This window comes from Harpia harpyja, chromosome 6 (assembly GCF_026419915.1).
Source record: "Harpia harpyja isolate bHarHar1 chromosome 6, bHarHar1 primary haplotype, whole genome shotgun sequence".
Lineage (NCBI taxonomy): Eukaryota > Metazoa > Chordata > Aves > Accipitriformes > Accipitridae > Harpia > Harpia harpyja.
The window spans coordinates 45,350,168-45,363,479 of record NC_068945.1 but is presented as its reverse complement, the minus strand read 5'-3'; the positions used below and the strand labels follow the sequence as shown (position 1 = coordinate 45,363,479).

The following is a 13,312-nucleotide window of genomic DNA, read 5'->3' as shown; positions in this document are numbered from 1 at the left end:
TAGACAAATCACTTCTTCACTGAAAGTGTTGCAAATACTCTGATAAAGAAATTAAAATTTGATTATATAAAAAAGGTAGGTTTGATTAAGAGGTAGAAAATTGTGAAGCGTAATGTATAGGAGTGTTAAGTTTGAAATGTCATAGAAACTTTAGGAACTGTGTTATGTGTGACCATAGGAACCTTAGTATTGTTAAGTTTGAAATAAGCTAACCATAGAAACTTCACCAGGAACTTACTGGTTTTCTTATGTTTTGTTTCAAGAAACTAAGGAAACCATCATGGACACCAGTTTGCTGCTTGGAAACCCCCTTACCCATCCCATCTTGATTTGAGTATCGAGGATTCCAATCAGTAGAGCTAAGTGAAATTGACCAATGATTGTTTTTAAATAAGAATATTGATAAGGTGATATAATCAAAAGACCAATCATTATAAAGGTTAAATTTAAGAGCGAGCATAGTATGCATTTTTATGTGAAGAGCTTATGTAACAATGACTTGACAGAAAAAGTTTATAAAAACTGATGAATTTAATGTTAAGCTGGACACGCCTTTGGAGGAGCAATCCCCCGTGTCCCCAGTGCTGCAATAAGCAAAGTGCCTGCTTCTTAACTTCACACTGGTGTTAAGGAGTTTTATTCCGGATTTCTGTAACAGAAGTACAAAACATTGCTCCACACCAATGCAGATGTCTTCAGCCTTTTCTGAGGAAAAGTTGAAAGTTTGACATGCACAGTTTGTAAACATTTTGCCACCCCAAGAAGCTGATTTGAACAAGCTTACCAGGAATGATGGATGAAGTTCGGTTCTTTTCTCTGTTACACTGTTTGAGTGCAGTTGAATAATCACACTGCTGTGTGTTAGACTGGCTCAGTAACTGAAACAATTAAATGGAAAAAAACCCCACCAGGTCACTGTACAAAAGCCATTCCTTCATTAGCTGCATTAAACAGCAGGGTGCACATACTGCAGGTTAGCTGTCCCTCTTAACTTTAGGCATCTAGTTTTCTGGCTAAACTAGTTAGCAAGTCATCAGAATCTTCTCTCTTCACCATTTTAACAGTTCAAATGATTCTTGAGCCCTAGATCCATAAGCATGTCTTTGAAGAAAATGCCACTTCATGTAGTTCCTACATGCAGGCCCCCACTGTTTGTTGCCAACCCAGTCACTTCCATTTTGCCTGCACAGCTGTTTGGGTAACTTTAAATAGTTTTGGTAAACAGTAAAAGCTGGTGCAGAAAAATCTGCATTGTTATACAGATAGTATAGCTCCTGGTAAGACGTAGCTCTAGATATCCCAGTTATGAGCTTCCTGATTTTCTTTCCAAACCTGTGAGAGGGAAATAGGACTGATCTGCAGGGGTCTCATTGACTTACTTGCTTCAATTAATAAAATTCAAACAGACAAGAGTATGAGAAGGAACAAGTGTGTATATATATATATAAACACACACCACAATGGTGTATATACACTGCTTAGGCATGAAGTAAGTTTGGAAAGCAGGTTTTTCCTGGTTTTTAGGGTTTTTTTCATCTCTAGTAAAATAAACCAGGTTAATCAGAACGTTCAAAAGAATTCAAAAGACTTTTCTGTGATGTTTTGGGCTGGGCATATGTAGCCTTCAGAAGCTGCCTGCTTTGGAAAAACACAATAGCAAAGCAGGGATGTTCCATCAAAACAAATTAGACCACAAATTTTTTAATCTAAAACAGTTCTTCAGTAAAACAAGACTCCACATATTTGTTATTATTCTAATAATTTTAGCTTGCAAAGGAGAATGAGACATGTCCCTTTCTGATAATATTTAAGCTCTTGAAATTGGAGCTCTACACAGCTCCTGCAATTTGCACTGCACACTCCGTGTTTATATATATTTACACACTCTGTTTGTTTTTATGTGTTTTATTCTTTCATCTGTGTAGGAAAGGTGGGATGCTTATTTCTCCAAGCACATCACAGCTGAAATAAGAATCTCTACTTTTCCCTAGGAAAAAACAGTGCAACACTGTTGGATCATTCAAGCCAGGATAGCAGCAAAATGTGAAATCCTTTGGTATGTTGTTCCTATTCTGTTCTGTATTATTCATTATCTTGAAGAAATACTAGTTACTGTGCCTATGTGACCAAAATACTTCAGAAAATAAATATATTAATATTTTTCATAGTGTCATTATCTACTGACATTATCTATACACTTATCTGCTTCAGTGTTTTACTTATGACCCAATAGCTAATTGTAGAAAGAATACACATTATCCCATCCCATGCAGTCCTCCTTAGAATTAAAATCCTTAGAGCGAAAGGTTCTAATAATTCATTTCCTGTTAAATTAGGGAGAGCAAAGTCTGTTTTGCCACATAATCTGGAAAACATTTAAGTGTGATTTACTTCTCTGAATTCAAATTCATTTGCAAAGGTAGGATTTTCTGTGTTTCCTCTATAAGTGACCCAGTGAGTGAGCTAGACTTCCTACTCTCCCCGTGAGTCAATGAGCTGTTACCCAGCTGGGTCTGCTCTTTCTCTGGGTGACTCGAAGTCTCGTGCATGTACACACTGATCTCCACATCCACAAGCACCAGAGTGTTCACTTATTGCCTGCTAAAGGTGAAGTCTGTCTTCTAGCCAGTGCTGCACACTGAGGGGAATACACTGATTGACCAATATAGCTCATGACATTTTTGCCAGAATGACATCTTTCTAGACTGTTGTTTTACCTTTGGGATCTTCGTGGAAAGGCATGTAGTAGTTAGATGTTCCAAAATCTACTTACTGGCCTATTTCTCATGCTCTTTTTTTTTTAAATTCCTTGTTTAAGAGTGTGCAAATAATTCTTTTGTCCCAACTGACTGCATGCATTTGTTAAATTGCTCTGAATTTAGGCTCAGCAGTTAAATTTTAGATAGAGAACGCTAATGAAAGTTGTGTTGAGATACCTACTTTTAAGTCATTCAAGCTTGGAAGCCTAAAGCTTTTCATGTTACTATGTTGGAGAGCTCACCTTGAATTGTTTCTCCAGTCTGGTCTTTCCTGTTGGTCCAGGTATCAAGAGAGCATTAACATAGGCATGAATGTGAGTCTCAAGGACTTCTGTTTCTTTACTGAGTATCGCTTCAACCAATGCATCGTGAATGAAGATGTATTGCTCCTAGGAAAATAAAACCAAACATCTGAGCTCTAATTATTTTCAGATTCCCCTGGACACCTCTGGCTAAGCTGCCACTTCTGATGTGGTCAGTATTTCTTCACAGCCTGCTGCTGTAGAGGAGTTTTCTCAAAAGCGATCCTCTACAGTGAAAGCTGTCCCTCTACAGTGACAATACACATTTACAAGCAGAACTGAACTACACATGCAATGTATATATAATACCAAATTCCCACGACCTGTGGTGTCTCATGTTCACAGAACAGAGTTAAAAATGCAAGCATAGCCTTGAGTCAAATTTTCAAGCGAGCTTATTATGCAACTCTCCCTGCCTTTCTTGCAACAAAGTGATCACTCTCAGTTCCTACTGCTATCCTCTATTTCCTCTCTCACATCCTTTGGAACAAGTGCCCATGCTGTTGTTGATTACCTTTTTTTTCTATTGAAAGGCACTGGGTAATCTAACCACCTGTTCTTGAAACCTGAAATAGACTTTCAAATGCCCTGCTGTTGTCCTTGTTGTTTTCTTCTGGTCTTTCACTATTCCATATATAATCTTCAGTTTAATGCAGCTATAGATAATCTGCTGTCTGAAACTGCTTTTTTTCCTACTTTTTATTGCCTGATATCAACTGTTTGATCAGGTTCAGTGAAGATCTGAACACCTAACAATAGTGTTCCCTTAAAAAAATCTATGACAAAAATGCACGCCCTGCCAAGAAAGTGCTACTGCAGGAAGCATGATTTATACAGACTTTCTCTCTTCTGAGTCCTCCCTAATAAAGCCACAAGAGCCCACAGATAGGTAATTCCTAGTGCATTGCTCTAAACCAGCCTAGAAGGATGTCTGCATAAAAACAAGGGAAGCAAAAGGGAAAGTCCAGTCTGGTGACTGGCTGCCAGTCTGTCTGGTGGTGCCAAAAAGAAGACTGTATCATCTCACCTCCTGCAAACAGAAATAGTCTGTAATAGTCTCTCACTGTATATATTTTAGTCTTACCTCAGTCTGCACCAAATAGTTCCTTTGGGTACGTATGTGTTTTAAGAATCCAAATATGTTGACTGTCCCTTCATGCTGAATTTGCTGCAGCATGCTGTCTAACACTATGTATGTGCCTGTCCTTCCAACACCAGCACTATAAAACAAAAAAATAGTCTTGAGCCTGAAGTAAAACAATAATGAAAATAACCATTTCTTATATATAGCTTTTTCAACAAACTGCTGTGTAGGGAAGGTTTTCCTCTACAAATTGTATTATTATATGATTCTATTACTTTGCTAAAGCTTCAAGGCTCATAATAAAGAAAAATCCAACTCATCTTTTTCTCTGCACAAGAAGAGATCTAAAGATCATTTTCTCAAATGATGTTTAAAGTATCAATTTTTATCAATTTTTGAAGTATCAATTGAAATAGTAGAACTAAGGAGTTTCTTGCAGGTCTGCAATTTTCAGGCTTCTGATATTCCTTAGGATACTTTGTCAAGTATACCTAGAAAGAGTGGCATATGTCAGCATTTGGGCACAGTTAATGTGCCCAAGTTCTTCTGTGTTTGAAACACACATCACTTTAAAGGGAAAGCTGCATTATGCCACCCGTCACAGATACAGGAGATTTCAAAGATACCGGATGGAGGAAAACCCCAGGAAGTGGCAGAGCTGCTGAAAGTACCTCTGTAAAAGAATAAGGTTAATGTTCTCCAGATACAGCTAAGAGGGCAAGCAATGGTTGAAACCCTTCTTAAAAAGGGAAGATGCAGAAGAAAGGGCTAACCAACTCACTCCTGTTATGAACTCTGACTCATTTAGCACAAAACCAGCTGTATTGTAAGATTAAAACCCAACTTCTTCTTTCATAAAATATCTGGGTAGGGAGTACAAGGTCAAGAGGTCATTTTTTTGTTATCTAGTCACATATGGGAATTAGTCAGTTGTAATTTCTCTCTAAGTTATGAGAAAACGTTATGTGTATTGGCACATGTAACTTAACGGCAACACTGTGCTGGGCCTGCATGGTCCCTTATGGGCAGATCCAAGCTCAGTCCATACATGCTAATTCAGTGATTTCATTTCTTCCACAGAAGTGGCACAAAGCATGGGTAGTGTGAGCTCAGATTGCTGTAATAAACTGTCTAAATAAACATGATATAAAACTGAAAGGTCCAGGTTATCAACACACTATTAGACACAAAAGAAGTATAAAGATTACCAGATACCATCTGTACTTGTTATGAAATAAGAAACATGAAAAGTACCAAAACATAAAAATAGCTAAAAAATGGTTCATGAAGTTCCTCCTATGTGTCCTCCATACAGCCTGTAAAGATAAATAGAAGTTACATTTCTAACATGAGATGACTCCTTTGGAATTCCATAGTGCATGGGGACAGGTGAACTAAAGGCCGAATAAAACTGCCTACAGAGGTGAGCTATACCTATCACCCAATGGAGAGGTCTGACTGAAGCCACACAACTTACCACTGTTCACTTTTTAAAAACTCAGTTTGATTGACTTATAATGTATTACTGATCTCTCAGCCCGCTGGTATAGATCTCAGACTTGGTATTTTGGGGAAACTCTTATTTTGAACTTCCCAAGAATAGGCAGGATCTAGATAGCAGCAGAACAACCAAAATGTGGAATTTCCATTTTCCAAGCTAAAAACAGATTTCAGTCAGATTAGATCATCCCAGAAATAAAATATCTTCATTTGCAGCATTTGTGAGGCGACTTTACCTGTTGGCTTCCTCAGAGTCAGCTCCAGAAGGACAGAATTCATGAGGAGGTTCTCTTTCCAAATGTTCCATCAAAGGTGAGGTACTACAGTGGAAAACCAGAACCTGCTTATATATTTTACAATAACCCGGTCCTTCACGGGCATTGTGAAGTCATTCCAGGCCCTACAAGCCCTTTTTAACCAATTTTCCCTGAGCTGCCCAGTTTTAGTGAGCACTGACAGAACACCTGCCTGCACACTGCGGCACATGCAGACCTCAAACCGTTCCCCAGAATGCTCCTCCATTGCAAATGACTGCTAGAGCGCAGAGTAATGTTAAAAACAGCAGAGTTGTAGTTCAGCCAGGAATAGAGTGAGTCTTCTTTTGTGGACAGAGCTCCTCTTAGGATTACAGAGTATCCCTGCACCAAAGAAAGCATGAGCCAAAAACATCCTAATGATATATTTGCAGAAATGAGACAATTACTGCTATATATGTATCTGGTAAGCTCATAGGAATCAAGAGAGTAGTATAGAAATGTGCAAAAAAGTAAAAAGAAAAGCATTTTTGCAAAAAAAAAGAACATAGTGCAGAGCAGCATCATCTTGTTTACGGAGAGTTATAGAAGTGGCACAGGCAGTTGATTAGTTGGTCTTACCAAGGATAGAAATATCAGCTAAGATATTAATCTTATTCCATCAGGAATTGTTAAATGTGAGAGTGAAATTTTGCTTAACCCACCACTGAAAAAATCTTTTTTCTGCAAAACAAAAGCGGAGTGAACCTTATGGCGGTAAAAACCACACCTGCAATGAACCACAACAGGCCCGACAGCGTGGCGCTTGGCATGCGATGCCTTCCGCACGAAGGTGAGCACGGGCAGCGTGTACTCTGGAACACCCATGTCAGGCCACTGGGTATAATGGTACTGAGTTACTATACGTCCACTAGACCTCCCTTTCTGGGAACCCTGCAACAGAAAAATAACTCCATATGTAAGCAGCCCACATCTGAACGGCAACTCTTCATAATTTCATTTCCGTACCTGATAGTTCTTGAATTAGTACTGTCCCTATTTAGTTAACGGCATGCCACCTAGCTCTGAATATTTCAGCTTTCAAGGAGAAGAGGAAGGGCCAGTGCTTATGTCCCATCAGCTTGCCCTCTGAATGGAAAAATGACCTGGCACGGTCCCTTAGAAAGCCACAAAGAAAGGCTAAGAGCACTGGAGGGATAACAAATTACAGATGCTCTTAAGAGTCACCAGCCATTTCTGCTACTTTACTCCTCTGCTTAGCGGACAGAAAGGGTAGGATTCACCTCACTCAGCTTTAGTGATCTACAAGGGAAGTAGCCTTGTGTAGGCTGCTTTTCTAAGCTCCCTCCCTCAATGGCAACTCAGAGGCAGGGATACCTTCAGAGAGCAGCTCATCTCCTTCAAAGATTGGTTCCAAAAATAGGCAGAATAAATTACTTGGCAGTAAGTGCTGTACTTTAGCCGTTAATTGTACAGGGAGGCCGAGAGACTAGATGTGTAACATTTACGTGGCTGAAATAAATTAAGCTTTCAGAATGCCCCTCAAAGTAGCCAATGTCACACTGCTGAGCTGAGGGCATGCTGGTTCTGACTGCAATAAAACAAGGTGTGGATTCACCTGTGGGGTGTAAAAATTCAGTCCTTAAAAAGAAAAATGGATAGCTGAGGTGGATGATTTAATTCATGTCATGTTTTCTACTAGCTGCTCTCTTTCTGAAAATGTATCCTCCTGCTCACCAGGCAGGCAAAGTCCACATCAGCTCTCCAGTGTGATCACAGCCATTTCCCTGATGGTCCTACATCACACCAGTACTACAGGCCAGTACCTTCTCAATTTGTTGATCTGGTCAAATTAACTCTGAAGTTGATGAGCATCTTGGCTGGCTGAGACCTACAGAATTCAGCTTTACCTATACAACAGAAAAGAGCTGCCAACTGCCTTAAAAAATATTCTGAGCAACTTTTAACACTCACTTTTGCCCAAACTATGTTTTCAGGCTGCCACAAACCTTTTTGATCTTGGTGTTTCTAAGAGTAAAATTCCTCACAGTGTAATAGGCAAGTATATGAACACTCTTCTGAGTAACCAAGAAGTTCCCATATTCTTCACTACCTTCTGCAGGCCAGTACTGGTCACATTTCCTCTGTTTGAAAGCAAATGAAAAACAGAGAAAAAGAGAAAGAAAACAAAATATCACTAACAAGCAGAAATGTTCAAATTTAAGAGCACAGTCAACCACAAAAACATACAGGGACTCTCAATATACCCAGTTTATAATAGACATTATCTTCAGTGTAAGAGAACAAATAATGCGTATTTTATGCTGTGAAGAGAGATGGCTGTGCAAAGATGCTCTTTATTTGGAATACTCCAAAAAAGAGAGCTTTAAATCATACTGTCAGAGTGAAAGGGCTCTAATATTGTGGAACTTGCTGTTCTACAGGCACTCTAAAATCTAAAGAAAATAACATAATCTATAGGAAAAACAGGAATACATTCAAGTCAGTAGAGTCATATGTGGCTTTTGGTTAGTTTGTAGCATAGGCAGAGTATATATCTGATCAGCGAGGGTAAGGGTGAGCTTGTGTGTGGCCAGAATACACAGTAGAGAGCCATGATGTCCAGCCTTTTGGTTGGGTAGCCATATAGCCTTCTACAGGAGTACTAGAAGAGTACATGTTTATAGCATGGTATTATAAATGAAGTGGTACTCCCAGTGTGGCCCTTGTCTGCTTTTGCTGTGTCTGTGTCATCTGGTAGATGCTTAATAGGTCATACGACAAGACTTACATGCATTTTAGGCATTGCTGCCAGCATGTGGCAAAGTCTCCTCATGTGACCCCAGGGTACGTGCATACTCCCATCACATAACCAGAGAAACACACATCCTGTGATGGGGTTTGACCTCATTTTGTCTCACTGGACAAAAGTGTATCTACTCATGTAGTAGGAAAGGAACTGTGGGTCCCACGGCATGTTAACAGGGAGCAGCCAGTGAATATCCAGAAAAATTCACCCGAACTATGGCCTTCTCCTTTCCAGGGTCTAAGGCACCCCTGAGAAAGAGAATGACAGAGAGCAGATTGCTAGCAGAATGTGGCACAAGGTCCACAGTCTGGCCACTCCCAAATATATACAAGAAGTCTTTTTTTCAGTATAAGACAATTTTTTTTGTAGTTAGAACATGGCATTTTCAAGACTTGTTGTTGACAGTTGAGTTTAAATGTTTTCTTTAGTTTCATACTACAAATCCTCAACTTTATACTTCTATAGCCAATCCTAGTACAAGCAACTACTACAAACTGTTGCGTTTTTCCTCAATAAATGCCTAAACCAGATTTTTAAAAGAGAGAAAGGAGTCTGCTAGAGGTAGATCTATCAACATCAGAGAAATAAATAATAGACAAAGGTAGTCATACCCTTCCTTTCTCAACGAGATTAGTTATCATCACAATAACTTCTACATTATGTTCCCATATCATTCTCCAGAAATCTTCTGCTGTTGACTTTAGTGGCCCTTGAGCTGCAATGTAGGCTTTTGGCTTGTTGTAGCCCTAAATTGAAATATAACAAATGACACTTGTCAAATCACAGTCCACAAGCAAAAGGAGGTTGGGAGGAGTACATGACATTTTATGTATCTATTTTTAAAGAATGTCAAAAGCTTTTAAGTACTTTTGAATTTATAACTATCCAAATCGCAGAAACCCTGTGGTACCAGATGACATATGAATGCAACTGTTATGTCAAAGTTTATCATTCCAACAAACAGGATATATGTTCAAGTGCCCGTGTTCCGGCAGCATGTTGACGTGATAGTGATTATGATTCATCTGTTATGATAGTGGTTTAAAAAATGAATCAAGATCATTCACATGAAAATTACTAGGCAACAAAAACTGAATAAATGGTACCTCGGTGAGGCTTTCAGCCGAATGGCATCTTCCTCTCATGAGATTATCATCTCAGACAGAAGAATTAACCACTTATCAAAAACGTATAAAGGAACAAACATTCAGATGCAAAATGCTTCTAAAAAACTCAGATGTGACAGAACATTTTTTTGTTTCATAAAGCTTTTCACCAAGCTGCAGCTGCTACAATATCAAAATGGATTCAAGAAAGAATTGGGAGTTTACCTGTGCTTTAACTTCGTAGGCTTAACTTAGATCATTAAAGTTTTTTTTAACAAAACCTGTAATATTGTGGTACTTTTTTTTATCAAGTCTATTCACCTCCATATATCAGTTTTTACAGAAAAGGCTGACAAATGAATAGGCTGGCAGATAGAAAAAGGCACTTACATCAACATAGTTGGCATTAATGTAATCAGTCAGTTTTCCATCCTTCTCTGCAAGCTGTGCTAATTTAACCCTAGTATGATCATCTATAGTAAAACAAGGAAGAAAATAAGCATAGTTTTCTGCAAGAATTATATTCTTTCTATAAGAAATCTTTTAAAAATACTGAAATGGCTTTTTACAATACATAAGACTAATACAGTGACAATCACATACGCAAACATCCTGTGCTTAGGTATGAATCAGATTCAAAATGCTAGTTTGCAGAAAAATAAATAATGAATCCAAGGATTCAAGGGATTCAGAATTTAGTTGCCTGATCAGCAGCACCTGGGGTCACTTTAGGCCCTGTGACATATTCCCCTACAGCCTCCAGCTGCTGCTTGTGAAGGGGCATGGGTCTCCTCTAAGTCCTGTGTCATGACTGCCAAGCCTGCACAGTGGGATGTCTCAAATGACAGTAGGCACCTGTGTTCAGGCACGCTAATTCCAAGTTAAACAGCGGAGACTGGAGAGCAATGGGACCTTGGAGAAGCTGGTCAGCTGAAAAGCCTCAGCAGTGGCTACCTCAGGGAGAGCTGGAGCTTTCTGTAGCCTGCACTGATTATAAGGACTAGAGACTTGATTCAGTTGCACAGGGCAATTCCTGCTAAATGAGCTGCCCTAAGCTGCTTGTGCATTGCCCTTTGACAAAAAAGCAGCAGGTTTGGCACCTTTTGTATGATCAGGTACAAACACAGAGTGGCAGAGGAAAATCCCTGACTTTCCATCCCTCTAGAGGCATCTTCAGCCAGGTGGAATGGGATTTCTTGCTGCTGGTTTACCTTGTCTTCTGCCAGATGGGCTGATTCTGTCTCTTTTGCTATTAAGCTCTAGTGATGCTGAATGCTGAACGTATATTTAATTCAGAGCTTCTTGTTATCAGAACAAAGTTGAAATACTACAGACAGTTAAGAAAAATATATTAAGCCACCAAAATGATCACAAGCCCAGAGGCAATAGCTTCAAAGAGAGATTAACAAAACTGAATAGATGTGTTTCAGAAAACAAAAATCTGGGATAGTGAAGAAAGGCGATGCTATGAGAAAACATGTGTCCTGGCTAATGAGGCTGGTCTATTACATCGTGGCAGGGCACAATACAACATAAAATCAGTACATTTATATTTGTATATGACAGTAAATATATCCAGGGATTGTGAAGCTCCTAGAGAGGATAAACCATTATTCCAGATCAAAGATGGATTAATTTTGGTAATCAAAACACAGCTTCTTTGGCTTTATAATGGCATTATAATGGAGTCTCCCAACTCCCTTTGGGTCATCACAGAAGACACAAATATGTCTTGCTAACACATGCTCGTCAAAGCAACAGAACGCCAGAGGACTAACTTGAAGAGATGTGAAATCTCATGCTACTCCTCTTGAAGCATTTTGCTGAACAGTAGCCAGAGCTTTCAGTGTAGAGGTATTTTTTTCCCTCTAATAACATATAAATCTATACTTGTCTATAATTATTTCTTAAACAAAACAACAAGTGATGCATTTACTTACAAGCAACAATGTTTATGTATCGATTCTTATTCTTGTTGTCGGGGTGATTAGAGCTGTCTGATGTAATACCTAGATCTACAGTACAGCTCTGGATTTCCTGAAAAAAAAAATGTATGCCATACTTTAGTAAGTATTAAGATACATAAAATGTCTTAAAATACAGTAAGTCAGCACAAAAAGAACCACAACCTTATACCCATTTATCTATGATATTTTACAACTACGTCATTGCTAAAAAAAAAATGCAGTGAAATAATTCCTTACCTGATAAAACTCTTTCAGTGTCTAATGAGGGAATGAATGCAAAAAAAGTAAAAAAAATCAAATTGCACAGCACAGAACAAATGGATAAAAGTGTTTATATAAATTACAATTACTATATGGAAAACAGTTATGGTCATGCAATATATATCTCTGTAATAACAACAAAGCTGAATATTTTTACATAACTCTTAAAAGAAACAAGAGGCGATTTTCCTGTTAAAATACTGGTGTCTGTTTTCCTACCTTTAGCTTTAATGTTAGACCTTAGGCCGGTGAAAGCTTATACATATGAGCAACATCACTGACTTTAGCCAGATTATCTATATATTTAACTGTTCATTGGATTTGTTATTGGTCCTTATAACTGCATCAGTTTCTCTCTGGAATGCTTTTGCTCTTTTTGCATTCAGCTGTAAAACCTTCACTGGAGCAGGATGGTGTGCGGCTCAGCCAGCCTCACGGCACTCTGGTGAAGGACAGCATTGCAGTCCTCAGTCTGCCAGCAGTTTCTCAATGAACCCAACGTTTTTATAAAGAGAGAGACAGGCTTGAGAAGACAGGCACAAAGTCTGTAAGACTCACAAAATTAATTTATTTTATTGATTACTTTAACTGACAGGAAACTCAAGCATTTATAAGGTCCACATTGTTAAGTAGGAAATATGTTGTCATCACTAAAAGTACTATAATAATGTTTCCCAACACTTTTTAGGATTTATTTTAATATTAACCACCTTCAGCTATTTAAATATATATATATACATATGAAAAGTGGTTACCAGTCTGAAAACAGATTTCAAATATGAGTTGTTTTATGGTAATATAAATAAAAACCTGAACCGCCCCTGTACTCTCCAACTATATGCTGACTTTGCAAAGACAATCACTATATTTAAATTTTTCCATATCTTCTAAGTTCTTTATCGGTAGAGAAAAGACCAGGACCTAATTCTGGGGTAGTCTGTAAAGCCAAAAAGGATCTTGAAGAAATGATGAGGACATTCAGTTTTTTGTAATAGTTAAAACAAGCATGAATTATTTCAGATGGTGCAGGTGTAGCTCAGTGAGATGTAGTATATTTGGTCTTTGGATCACTGCTGTAACTTAGGAAAAGAACAATTTTAGGAAAAGAACAATTTAGGATGAACAATTTCATTTCTGTATTGCTGTCCTCAGTAATGGTGAAAGAACTTTGTTACCGTCGTATTTACACACAGTCCTTCAACATCTGCTCTTATTAACAGCCCGTCTAGCTGGAGCCCAGTCCTGTCAGCACGTATGCACATGCGTAACA

The 13,312-nt window shown here is 38.5% G+C and overlaps 1 protein-coding gene across 6 annotated transcripts in view; it reads right to left on the bottom strand.

Annotated features, from left to right (window-relative positions):
* Positions 1-13,312, bottom strand: part of PTPRZ1 (protein tyrosine phosphatase receptor type Z1) — a 145,315-nt gene that overhangs the window by 7,006 nt on the left and 124,997 nt on the right. For 2 of the 6 annotated variants that reach the window (XM_052789392.1, XM_052789394.1), the window contains exons 16-24: positions 12,019-12,039; positions 11,755-11,851; positions 10,205-10,287; positions 9,320-9,454; positions 7,909-8,043; positions 6,669-6,832; positions 4,146-4,281; positions 3,002-3,148; positions 785-878 (exon numbers count right to left, since the gene is read on the bottom strand). In XM_052789392.1, the coding sequence (XP_052645352.1) occupies positions 785-878; positions 3,002-3,148; positions 4,146-4,281; positions 6,669-6,832; positions 7,909-8,043; positions 9,320-9,454; positions 10,205-10,287; positions 11,755-11,851; positions 12,019-12,039 (1,012 nt within the window). Of the gene's footprint in view, positions 1-784; positions 879-3,001; positions 3,149-4,145; positions 4,282-5,881; positions 5,966-6,668; positions 6,833-7,908; positions 8,044-9,319; positions 9,455-10,204; positions 10,288-11,754; positions 11,852-12,018; positions 12,040-13,312 lie in introns of all 6 variants that reach the window. The other 4 variants (XM_052789393.1, XM_052789395.1, XM_052789390.1 and 1 more) reach the window with 3 other exon arrangements.